A 13314-nucleotide genomic window follows, 5' to 3' on the forward strand; every position below is an offset into this window, starting at 1 on the left:
CCCCATTGCGCTACAGCTTGACCCCGCAGTACGACCGGTCAGGCTCAAGGCCCGCCGGGTCCCGTTCGCCTTGAAACCCCGTATAGACGAGGAATTGGACCGACTCGTAGAGCAAGGAGTGCTGGAGCCGGTGCCTAATGCTCCCTGGGAAACCCCAATCGTCACACCCGTCAAGCCTAATGGTTCGGTCCGCATCTGCGCAGACTACAAATGTACCATAAACAAGGCCCTCACGGCCCACGCATACCCAGTGCCAGTGGTCAGCCATGTCCTTGCCACCCTGGCTGGGTCGAAAATTTTTGGCAAGCTGGACTTGGCCCAAGCATATCAACAGCTGCCAGTAGATGAGGCCACAGCAGAGGCACAGACGATTGTGACGCACAGAGGAGCGTTCAGGGTAAAGCGGCTGCAATTCGGTGTCAGCGTGGCACCAGGCATATTCCAGAATATAATGGACTCTCTCCTTAAAGGGATTCCTGGCGTCACCCCCTTCTTCGATGATGTGTTGATTGCCGGCCCCACACCAGAGGAGTTTGAGGACCGCCTCCGCACCGTTCTGCACCGTTTCCAGACGGCGGGTCTCAAGGTGAAGCGGGAAAAATGTCTACTAGGAGTGCCTCAGGTGGACTTTCTGGGATTTATGGTGGACGCAGAAGGGGTCCACCCGACTGGGGACAAGGTACGGGCCATTTGTGATGCCCCAGCGCCCAAGAGCAAGACTGAACTTCAGGCCTTCTTGGGACTATTGAACTTTTACCATTCCTTCCTTCCCCACAAGGCGGCGGTAGCGGAGCCCCTACACAGACTCCTGGACAAGCGGGCCCCTTGGGTGTGGGGCCAGCGCCAGGAGGCCGCATTCCAGGCAGTCAGGGACTTGCTTGTCTCAAACTCGGTCTTGGCACACTTCGACGAGAGGCTGCCGGTGGTGCTAGCATGCGACGCCTCACCCTATGGCATTGGAGCTGTCCTGGGGCACCAACTCCCGGATGGAAGAGAGGTACCGGTGGCGTACTTTTCCCAGACACTCAACACAACCGAGCGGAACTACTCGCAAATCGACAAGGAGGGTCTGGCAATCGTAAAGGGAGTAAAAAAATTCCATGATTTCTTGTACGGGCGGCCCTTCACCGTGGTGACTGACCACAAGCCGTTGCTTGGCTTGTTTGCCCCCGAAAAGCAGACCCCCCAAGTGCTGTCTCCTCGCGTCCTCAGGTGGTCAATTTTCCTTGCCAGCTACCAGTATGCACTGATTCACCGACCTGGGAAGGCGATGGGCCATGCGGACGCCCTCAGCAGGCTACCACTACCGGAAACAGGCCCTGACCCAGCACCTGCACAAGAGGTTATGAGCCTGGAGCTGCTTCCCGACCGCCCCATTCAGGCACAAGAAGTTGCACACCATTCCAAGAAAGATAGGGTCATCTCCCGGGTCCTGGACTGGGTGTGGAGGGGATGGCCCAGCAGCAGCCCCGGGCCAGAATTCGCCGGCTACACAACCCGCAAACATGAACTGTCGGCCCACAAGGGGTGCCTGTTATGGGGAAGCAGAGTCGTTGTTCCCCAGCCCCTCTGCAAAAGGGTCCTCACAGCCCTGCACGAGACACATCCAGGGGTAGTAAGAATGAAGGCCCTTGCCAGGAGTTATGTGTGGTGGCCGGGGATCGATGGAGAGATAGAGGCCTGGGTCAAACACTGCCAGGCCTGCCAAGAATCCCGCCCAGATCCCCCAAGGGCCCCAGTCCAGTCCTGGGAGTCCGCCCGAGCACCATGGTCACGCCTGCATGTGGATTTCGCTGGCCCCTTTCAGGGGAAAACATTCTTCATAGTGGTGGACTCCTACACCAAATGGCTGGAAGTCGCACTGGTACCGTCCACTTCCACGTCCGCAGCCATCCGGGTACTACGCAGGCTGTTTGCAACCCACGGGCTCCCTGACACTCTCGTCTCAGACAACGGGACTGCATTTACGTCAGGAGAATTCCAAACCTTCACAGCGCAGAACGCCATCCGCCACATCCGTTCGGCGCCGTTCCACCCTGCCACCAATGGCCAAGCAGAACGCATGGTGCGGACCACCAAGGACACCCTTCGCCGCATGACGCAAGGGGACTGGGAGTACCGCCTTGCCACATTCCTTCTAGCACAGCACAGCACCCCCAGCTCAACGACTGGCCGGAGCCCCGCTGAACTACTAATGGGTCGGCGCCTTGCAATCAGATTGGACCGCCTTCACCCCGATAGAGCTCAGGATGAGGTAGTGGTGGGGGAAGGCAGGAACCCCCGGACCTTCGAGGCCCAGGACCCAGTGTACGCAAAGAATTTTGGGGCAGGCCCAGCATGGGTACCCGCCACAATCACCAGGGTCACTGGCCCCGTGTCGTACGAGGTGCTAACGGATGGGGGGCAATGCTGGCGCCGCCACTGCGACCAGATACGGCGACGATTCCCGGGAGAAAACCAGGAGGAGGACAGGTCAGAGGAGTCCCAAGGGAACAGCGGGGCAGTGAGGCCCATAGAGCAGGAGGGGCCAGCAGGAGAGGCAGAATCAGTAAATACAGAGAGGACCCGTGAGGCCGAAAGGACACCGGAACCAGAACCACGACTGAGCGAGCCGGTTGCACCAGACCAAACAGCCGCATCACAGCCAGCATCCTTGGAACACGAGCCAGAACCCGGAGCCCGGACCAGGGAACACCCCAGGCCACAACGCACACGTAGGCCGCCGGCATACCTTGAGGACTATGAATGCGACCTCCCGGGCAGGACTGGAACTTAGAGGGGAGGGGTGTTATGTACTGAGTTGAATAGGATCCAAACTGTAGCAGTCTGATTGGTCCTAGAACAATAGGATCCAAAAGGCAGCAGTCTGATTGGTCCTAGAACAATAGGATTCAGAATGCAGCAGTCTGATTGGTCCTAGAACAATGCAGCAGTATGATTGGTTGGCAGGAACCACCCAATCCTGCTCCAGATAGAAGTGAATCCACAACCTGATTGGCTTACAGTAGAATTCCAGAATTAGCCAATCATGTGCAGCCCATTGTGTAAATAATGTATATAAAGCAGATACTGTGAGGGGACATTTATTCATTCCTCCTCACCACTATGAGCTGAATAAAGAGCATGAAATCACTTTGCGACTCTGAGTATATTTCAATCATTTTTTTCTATTTAGGATTTCCTGGGCCCAGAGGAAACAGAGGTGCACCAGGATTGCCTGGGGAGCAGGGCTTTCCTGGGAGTCCAGGATTGCCAGGTTGGCCAGGCCCTCCAGGAGTGAAAGGAGTTGCAGGTGACAGACTTGGAGCACCCACAGGCCCCCAAGGGGATGCTGGGCCACCGGGAATCCCAGGACTGAAAGGCCCCCCAGGAGATCATGGCTTGCCAGGACTGAGAGGTAATGCTCTTGCTTTTGCCAGTGGATAATTTTAAAGAAGAGAGACTCAGGAAATTTGGTGACAGCAGTTGTGGTGATGCAGAGTTCTGCAATGAGTTCTGCATGCGGCAAAGGTTCTGTAGCCTAGTTTCAAACAGCCCTCTGCACCCTGGCATGTTGCCTTGAAAACTGCAGGGAATTTCAAAATCAGTTTGTGATTTTGCACAGAGAGCTGCAGCTGGAGAAATAGTGAAACCAACATGTTTGCTCCCAAGCAACATATACTTACCGTAAGTAGGTTCTCTGCATTGCAGCCAGCAGCAGTCCTGCAGTTTTGCTGAAAATGAGCATCCTGGCCTTCATCGGTATTCCCAGATTTTTCACCTAAGATGTTGCACATAATACCAGTAGAGGAAATGAACATTACTGATTGTTAAGAAAGCAGAACTCAATAAGTCCCATTCTGTATAGACTGCAAACCAGAAAGCTGCTTTTCCTTATGAGCATGTAGGACCTATTCAGAAGGCAGCTTTTCATATTCATAGGCTTCAGAATAAATGTTTATTATGATAATTATTTTCTGGACTGTGAGTTGGAGCTAAGCTAAATTTGCTGACAAGGTAGTCATGACCTTGAAATCTCACTGATTTAAATGGGGACTGAGTTTAATTAATTAAATCCTGATCCAACTCTGTATCTATATGCACTCGATAACCAGCGCATAACAATTAATGACACTTGTTATTATTTTTAGGAAGTGATGGCATTCCAGGTCAGCCTGGAGCTAAAGGGCATCCTGGGTCTCCTGGCCCTGCTGGCTTGACTGGTTTGCCAGGACCACAAGGACCATTTGGATTCCCTGGATTGCCAGGCCAGCAAGGGATCACGGGCAGAGCTGGCTCACCAGGGTTTGTAGGTGAGGATCGTCCCGCGTGCTTCCCAAATGTGATTTTCCTTGTACTTTGCCTGGGCATCTTTAGCACTTTCCTGGGGAAAGGTGATCTCAAACTACTGGTGTGGGACCTTTGGGGGTGCAATGTCATTCCATTAAACTTTCATAGGAGCTTATTATTTCAAGCATTGACATGGAGTAGCTTTTCCCTGTTAATACTGCCAACATGGTACAATCATAGTCCTTTTAAGATTTAAGCCATGGAAGATTGGCTGTTGACTTTAGTGTGCGGTGCACACTTTTAACATCTGCATTATACCAGCTTCTTACATGATTCAAATGTTATGCCACCAATGCAGAGATCCTTGCAAAATGTTGTTTCTTGTCAGTTGTCCATCTAGCTAGATGGGATGTTTGTATGCTGACTACACTGTAATTCAGCCCAGTCTGAACCATGTGGTAGACTGCACATGAGCATTATTACTGAGGATGCCATATTTATTGGATTGGTGGTTTACAAACTTTAGGCTTACTAATGAGTTGCCACCAATTAAATTACACACACATATTATACATACATACATACATACATACACACATATATATGTGTGTATTTATAAGAACTGCAGATCTTAAGGGACATTCACTTCAGTGTGTGAAAAAATAAGGTGCCTCTTCTAAGCCAGTGGCTGCTGTAACGCATGACTGCATTGTCTTAGAAACAAAAGTAGTATCCTTGCATGCATGTGTGTGTGTGTTTCAGATATACAGATAGTTCTTTGCTACAGTATATTGCCAAACAGTAATTTTCATCCATACACAAAATAAACTATACAGCATATACAGTCGTACCTTGGAAGTTGAACAGAATCTGTTCTGGAAGTCTGTTCAACTTCTGAAACGTTTGACTTCCAAAGCACAGCTTCTGATTGACCACAGGTGTATAAAAGCTTAGAAAAGCATACTTAGGTCTAACATAATTTATTCTGCATCTGAGTCTGTCTTACATAAGTAATACATAGATGACAGGACTATGTCATTTTTTCACCATCAACTGGAAAGAAAAGGCAGTGAATTTCCCTAGTTCACAAATTTGCTCTATAAAATTTAACCATATTTGAAGTTTTTGAGGTCTAAAATAGCACTTGGGAAACTTTATATCAAGAGCAGCATTCACTTAATAGTAACTTTTCAGGACTGCACACCAGTGGTGGGAGGGGCCAAAGTAGGCAACAGGCAGTACCAAAGGTATCGGGAGCCACACCTTCTCTTCCCCCGTTTCCCATTTCGCTTTCTTCCTTGACTGCCATGTTGTCCAGAGAGAAATAGGCTTTGCCTCTGAACCACTCAGGACATAGTGAGTGGAGGACTCACAGCTGTTCAAGGTGGGATGAGGGCAAGGGGGGGCATGTCTAGAATCTGGAAAATATTCCATCAATAATTTACTGGTTTTGTTCTTTATTTGATGTGTTTTCATATCAATACAAGCTGCACAATGACTGCTTTCCAGTGGCTGCATTATATCCATTATATTCTTCTGTTTCTTTTCAACATATATTTATAGGCTCACCCGGTGCCAGAGGAGATGCAGGAGACCCAGGGAAACCTGGTCCTGTAGGAATGAAAGGTCTGGCAGGTGACAGAGGTGAACCTGGTTTCATTGGAACTAAAGGCAAGGCTGGTGAGCCTGGTCTCCCTGGGGTGGATGGAATGCACGGTCTTCCAGGTGTGAAAGGTACAACAAAACAATTCTGAGCCCAAAATTACATGAGCAGTTGCTCCAAGAGTAATACATAATACATCTTGTGCAAAGTGTTAATAGATGCAATAGACCATGAAAGTGGGAAAACCACCTGTACCTCTTTTTTGAGATTAATTGGGTGCAGGCTCTTTACTCAAAAAGCTCCCGGGGACTTTTCCATCTGCAGTACAACGTTAAGTGCTGCTTTTGATGTTTAAAGCCTTGAATTGTTTGGGACCAGTTACCTGAAGTTATGTTTGGTCTCTCTTTTTTAAAAAATATATATTTTTATTGAGTTTTACATAACAAATTTTAATTCAAACAAAACATCCACATCATCATTTAGGATTCCCTGAATCCTTCGACTCCCTTCCCCTCTTCCATGGTTACCATTATCAATCTTTTTTTCCAACTGCTTGCCTTATTTTCTCTATTTTTTAAAGAAAAATAATCCATAGTTTTTCGTACATTACAAGTATTACTCAAATCCTGCCAGAGTTTTTAGTTGTTTACAGTGTTCTCTTAAATACATTATAATTTTTTCCCATTCCTTCTTAAATTTCTTCTCTTCCTGGTTTCTGATTTTCCCAGTTAATTTCACCATTTCCGCATAGTCCATCATCTTCATCAGCCATTCGTCTCTGGTCAGAACTTTGTCTTCTTTCCATCTCTGGGCCAGTAGTATCTGTGCTGCTGTTGCGTACATAAATAGTCATTTCTGCTCCTTCGGAATCTCTGTACCTAAAATACTTAGCAAAAAGGCCTCTCTCTTTTTCACAAAAGTTATTTTAAATATTTTTTTCCAACTCATTGTAAATCATTTCCCAGAATGCTCTTGTTATCTTGCATGTCCACCACATGTGGTAGAACGTGCCTTCTATCTCGCATTCTATCTTGCACAGAATGAACTCAGGCTTGCTAGAGAGGTTAAAAGCAACAAAAAAGGCTTTTATGGGTATGTTCGTAGCAAAAGGAAGAACAAAGAAACAGTGGGGTCACTCAGAGGAGAAGATGGTGAAATGCAAACAGGGGACACAGAAAGGGCTGAACTCCTCAATGCCTTTGCCTCAGTCTTCTCCGATAAAGAAAACAATGCCTGACCTGAAGAATTTGGAGCAAATGATTCAGCAGAGGAAACACAGCCCAGAATAACTAAGGAGATAGTACAAGAATACTTGGCTAGTTTAGATGTATTCAAGTCTCCAGGGCCAGATGAACTGCATCCAAGAGTATTAAAAGAACTGGCAGATGTGATCTCAGAACCACTGGCAGTCATCTTTGAGAATTCCTGGAGAACAGGCGAAGTCCCGGCAGACTGGAGGAGGGCAAATGTTGTTCCTATTTTCAAAAAGGGGAAAAGAGAGGACCCAAATAATTACCGCCCAGTCAGTCTGACATCAATACCAGGGAAGATTCTGGAGCAGATCATTAAGCAAACAGTCTGTGAGTACCTAGAAAGGAATGCTGTGATCACCAATAGTCAGCATGGATTTCTGAAAAATAAGTCGTGTCAGACTAACCTGATCTCGTTTTTTGACAGAATTACAAGCCTGGTAGATGAAGGGAACGCAGTGGATGTAGCCTACCTTGATTTCAGCAAGGCATTTGACAAGGTGCCCCATGATATTCTTGTAAAGAAGCTGGTAAAATGCGGTCTTGACTATGCTACCACTCAGTGGATTTGTAACTGGCTGACTGACCGAACCCAAAGGGTGCTCATCAATGGTTCCTCATCATCCTGGAGAAGAGTGACTAGTGGGGTGCCACAGGGTTCTGTCTTGGGTCCGGTCTTATTCAACATCTTTATCAACGACTTGGATGATGGACTCAAGGGCATCCTGATCAAATTTGCAGATGACACCAAACTGGGAGGGGTGGCTAACACTCCAGAGGACAGGATCACACTTCAAAACGACCTTGACAGATTAGAGAACTGGGCCAAAACAAACAAGATGAATTTTAACAGGGAGAAATGTAAAGTATTGCACTTGGGCAAAAAAAATGAGAGGCACAAATACAAGATGGGGGACACCTGGCTTGAGAGCAGTACATGTGAAAAGGATCTAGGAGTCTTGGTTGACCACAAACTTGACATGAGCCAACAGTGTGACGCGGCAGCTAAAAAAGCCAATGCAATTCTGGGCTGCATCAATAGGAGTATAGCATCTAGATCAAGGGAAGTAATAGTGCCACTGTATTCTGCTCTGGTCAGACCTCACCTGGAGTACTGTGTCCAGTTCTGGGCACCACAGTTCAAGAAGGACACTGACAAACTGGAACGTGTCCAGAGGAGGGCAACCAAAATGGCCAAAGGCCTGGAAACGATGCCTTATGAGGAACGGCTAAGGGAGCTGGGCATGTTTAGCCTGGAGAAGAGGAGGTTAAGGGGTGATATGATAGCCATGTTCCAATAGATAAAAGGATGTCACATAGAGGAGGGAGAAAGGTTGTTTTCTGCTGCTCCAGAGAAGCGGACACGGAGCAATGGATCCAAACTACAAGAAAGAAGATTCCACCTAAACATTAGGAAGAACTTCCTGACAGTAAGAGCTGTTCAACAGTGGAATTTGCTGCCAAGGAGTGTGGTGGAGTCTCCTTCTTTGGAGGTCTTTAAGCAGAGGCTTGACAACCATATGTCAGGAGTGCTCTGATGGTGTTTCCTGCTTGGCAGGGGGTTGGACTCGATGGCCCTTGTGGTCTCTTCCAACTCTATGATTCTATGAAATGGGTGTCTAAATCGCCAAATGTCAATTTTAAGTTCTCTACCATATTAAAGAAAGTGACAGGTAGTCTGCCTTCTTTTGAATCCATTTTTCTTATTGTCCTGTCAATTTCTAAGGAGACTACCCCATTTAAATCACCCATTAATATTATCTTTTGATCCATAAACTCAAACAACTTTTCTTTCAGTTCTTAAAAAAATTCCAATTTTTTAATAATTTGGCGAATAGATCCCAATTATCACAATTTTTTTTGCCTTGTAAGGTTATTTCTATTGCTGTCATCCTTCCATAATCATCTTTAAATAAGTGTTTCGGGTTATATTTATTTTTAGCATAAATTACCACCCCTCTTTTTTTTGTCTAATGTCATAAAGTCCATCCCCAATCATTTATTTATCAAGACTCTTCTGTGTCTTCTTGCTACATGTGTTTCTTGCAAGCATATTATGTCCAAATTCTCTTTTTGTAATACATGTTCTGTTTTACTCCCTTTCAATTTATTGTTTAGTCCGCTAACATTCCAAGTTAAAAATTTCAAATTCTTTTTTCTCTTTTATTTATATATTTTATAAATAAAAAGGTCTAATTAAGTGTGCTGTTGTTTATCTTCTTCTTTTTCTGCCGGATCTGTTTCCCCTTCTGCACCTACTGCTTCAGGCTTTTTTCCTCCAAGTTGTTTTTTATATTTTCTCCAAAACTTCTCCAGATCTTGTACACTTTTGCATTTTTGCTTTTTCCCTTTATATGTAAATGAGACACCCTCAGGGAACTCCCATCTATATGGAATCTTATTATTTTTCAATGCTTCAGTCAAAAATTTATTATTCCATTTTTGAAAGCAATCTCATCGGGATTTCTTATGATCAATTGTAAGCCTTTTTTTGGTAGTTCACCTACCATTCATGAATTAAAAATCACCAGGCAGGGTTTTTCCAAATCTGATGTTTTAGTTGTAAATTCTTTAATCTGTACTGTTAAACCCTCCATAGTTTTGGTGTTCTGTTCTGTTTTCCCAGTCATTTTCTCCAATTTATCTGTATTCTCTCTTAAGTCTTTTTTCAGATCCATTAATGTATCTGCTATATCTACCTTAGGTTCCATCTCTAGGTTGGACCCCCTTCTTGTCTGTGTGATAGTTATAGTTCCAGCCACTGACTGTGGTTTTTGATGCCATATTTCAAAGACTGTAACATTTATTCACCAATCCCACTTAAAATTTATCTCCAATCTTCTATATTTCCCAGTCTTAAATATTACTTCTTCTCTCTCTTAAAAGATGAGAAAGAGAAGGAAAAAAGAAAATGATAAAAATAAAAATAATTCCCCCCTCCTACAGTTGCCTCTTTTTGCCACTAGATGTCCTTTCTTCTCTCTCTTCCCCACCCCTTCCTATCTTCCCCCTCCAACTCCTCTATATTTTCCCTTTCCTTTCTATTTTAACTTGTTTGGGCTACTTGTTCTTGCCTGCTGATGAGGTGAGTTCTCAAAGCAAGGGCATCTTTTCAAAACAAATCTCTCTGCTTCTCTACAACTCCTTGTACCATTGTGTTTTTGTAATCCACAAAAAACTCTGGGAGAACTGACAAAAAGGGGGGAAAGAGAGAGAAAGTAAATACAAAATCATGGTATTCTTCAGCTTTTTTCATAAAGCCAATCCAACATTGCAAGGCAACCTGCAGGCATAGTTTTAGGCAAAAATGAAAAAAAGAAAGAACAAAGAAGTTAGGAAAGATAGAAGTCTTCCGTCTATTTTTCTTCCCCCTCCCTTAGAAAATGGGGGGAGAAGATAGGAACAAAGAAAGCCCAGTCCTCTTTGATTTCTAAAGTCTAATCCAAATTGTTATTCAACAGTCTTAAAAAAAAACCCCTTCAGTTACAAAATTAGTGACGATAGTAAAAAAGTGTCTTCAAAAAAGGAAAAAAACCAATAAAATAGAAAGTGTCGGTCCAGACACGCAGGTTTGATTTGTTTCAATTATTTCACCCACCAAAAGAAGTCAAATCCGCCTGCTGAATATTGCTGAGCATACGCAGACTGTCCAGAAGCAGTCGGTTGCAAGCTGGCAGAATGAAGCAAGAACAAGGTGCTGCTACTAGTAACTTGGTTACTTTGGTTTATTATTTACAGCAGACTCACAAGTTACACAAGATACAGGATACAGACACGGATCTTAACTCTCTCTGAACAAACTCCAACTGACTCTCAAACAACCACTGACCAACCAACCAACCTACAAACAGGAAAGTCATGAGTCATCATGCCTATATGGGTGACCTCGACCAGTAGCAGAGTTGTAGCCAAGGTCCCATATCTCTAGGCAGAATAACTCCCTCTGCTCAGTCTTCTTGGCCTTTGGCCAACTCCTTAATCGCTTCTGTGGGAAACTGCACGCAGGCAAAATCCCAACACCGCCAACTACCTTGGTTTACAAACTTAATCCGTTCCGGAAGTCCGTTCTTAAACCAAGGCGCGCTTTCCCTAATGAGACCTCCCGCCGCTGGTGCCCTTCCACCATTTGGATTCCATTCTTAGACCGAGGTAAAGTTCGTAAACTGGGACACTACCGGTTTTGTGGAGTTCGTAAACCGAATCGTTATTAAACAGAGGTGTTCTTAAACCGAGGTACCACTGTATTTCTCCCAAATAAAAATAAAATAAAGAAATCTCTTGTTTTAATTGCTTTTTCCACCAGAAAGACGAGTTCTAGGAACGAAAGCAACCATATATGTCCCCCCTTCCTATTGGAATGGGGGGGATTTCAAAATCCAATTCACTGCTTATAGAGTTTGCCTGGCTTTTTTAGCAGGAAAGTGTTTCCAAATATTTAAAGATTAATCTTTTCTCATGCTTTTAAACTGTCCCCGAGCAGAGTAGAGCAAGCCATGACCAGGGCGGACTTCCTTTCTTTCACCCCGTTACTATGCCAAATCGTCCTAGTTATCTTATTCAATCAATTTTAAAGTTCTCTTGCTTTGCATTAATTGAAAAAGTTACCACATCAAAGGCTGGAGGCTTCTCGTCGAGAGTTTGCTGTAGATAGTCGTGCTTTCAGCTCGATCCCACCCCTCCCCTGTTCCTTTTGGAGCTTCAGGAAGGACAGGAGAGCTCATAATTTTGCGCTGCCAATACAAGCACCCAAAATTCCCCTTTAGAATTTCCTTCATATGTGGTGGTCTTGTACTAAGGTCAAAGCCTTCTGGGATATAATATACAATGAATTAAAGAAGGTTTTAAAATATAATTTCAACAAAAAACCAGAGGCATTTTTGTTAGGTTTAATTGGAGAGGAAATAAAAAAGAAGATGTAAATTTGTTTATGTATGCCACAACGGCTGCAAGGATACTTCTGGCCCAGAAATGGAAGCAGCAGGAACTTCCTATGCTGGAAGAAAGGCAGACAAAGATGGTGGAGTACGTAGAGTTGGCAAAGCTGTCGGGGAAGATCCGGAATCGGCGCGACGAACTGTTTAGAAAGGACTGGAGCAAATTTATATTTTACATGAAAAAAAAATTGTAAACATTTGAAAACGTTTGTAGGTTTGAGTTGAAATGTTTTGTTATGTAAAAATAAGAAGCTATTTTACATATAATGAGGCGAAATGTTAAAAGAAGGTAGAAGGTAAAAAGTGGTTATAGAAATGCTAAGAATTTATTAAAAGATGTTTGGAAGTCAGAAAGAGGGAGGGAAGGAAGTCGATGCTCTGAGCAATGCCTAAGGTTATAGACTTATATAATAAAATGTGACTAAATATGGAAAACTCAATAAAAATTATCTTTAAAAAAAACAAAATTCCCCTTTGGGCTTCTTCTGGGGGTGCACAGCGCCCTTGTGCTTCCCCCTATATCTCTCGATGATCAAGCCTCTCTCTGGAGATCAAGGCTCGTGCTCCGTGGCCATTAGTGGCAACCTGGAAGTTATGCTTGATCTCATTCCTCCCTCCCACTTCCATGACCCTTAAGCTCTTCTTCAGAGGCCCTTCTTCAGATGTGATGCCATGGGTAGCTGTTAGCATTGATACATTCCCAATCACACATGACATGCTAACATGCATGTAATCATATGCTCTCTATAAAAATGTGTTTCCTAAAATATTGGACCTAAAGTCCAATAGTGCACTACAGAGATGTTTGCCTTTCACACAAATAGCAGGGAGAGATAGCAGGGGCTTCCATTTCTGGTAGTGGGCATGGAAAGTTGCTCCCCAGGATTCTTGTGCTCCCAGTCCCAGTCAAGGCCATTGGGGGCTCTGAGCCGCTTCCCTGGCTGTTGCATTGGACACCCCGGCTCCCCTCCAGTTGCGACAATTTTGGCGGCAGTTCTGGTGGCTCAGGGACCAGCCAGGCAGCACAGTTGGTGCTGGCTGGTCTCAAGAGCTCCATGTTACCATAAAAGACAATTTTTGTAAAGTCGCAAATATAAGCCACACTTTAACTTTTCATGATTGGAATTTGGGGGGGAAATGTGAGGTTTATTTTCGGGCCAATATGGTACTTCTGTCTGTGCCATTCCCAGAAGGAATGCCTCTGGTTTTTTAGGGAAAGGTTTTAAACATTTTTTCCCCATCTTGTTATATATCTTTT

At 44.8% G+C, this 13314-nt stretch overlaps 1 protein-coding gene across 1 annotated transcript in view; it reads left to right on the forward strand.

The window, feature by feature from the left end:
• COL4A2 (collagen type IV alpha 2 chain) overlaps positions 1 to 13314 on the forward strand; it is a 191437-nt gene that overhangs the window by 143662 nt on the left and 34461 nt on the right. Inside the window, exons 29-31 of the mRNA XM_080997344.1 lie at positions 3176 to 3397; positions 4131 to 4292; positions 5833 to 6003. Coding sequence (XP_080853470.1) covers positions 3176 to 3397; positions 4131 to 4292; positions 5833 to 6003 — 555 coding nt within the window. The remainder of the gene's footprint in view (positions 1 to 3175; positions 3398 to 4130; positions 4293 to 5832; positions 6004 to 13314) is intronic.

Source organism: Podarcis pityusensis (assembly GCF_964106645.2).
Source record: "Podarcis pityusensis genome assembly, chromosome: 3".
NCBI classification, from domain to species: Eukaryota; Metazoa; Chordata; class Lepidosauria; order Squamata; family Lacertidae; genus Podarcis; species Podarcis pityusensis.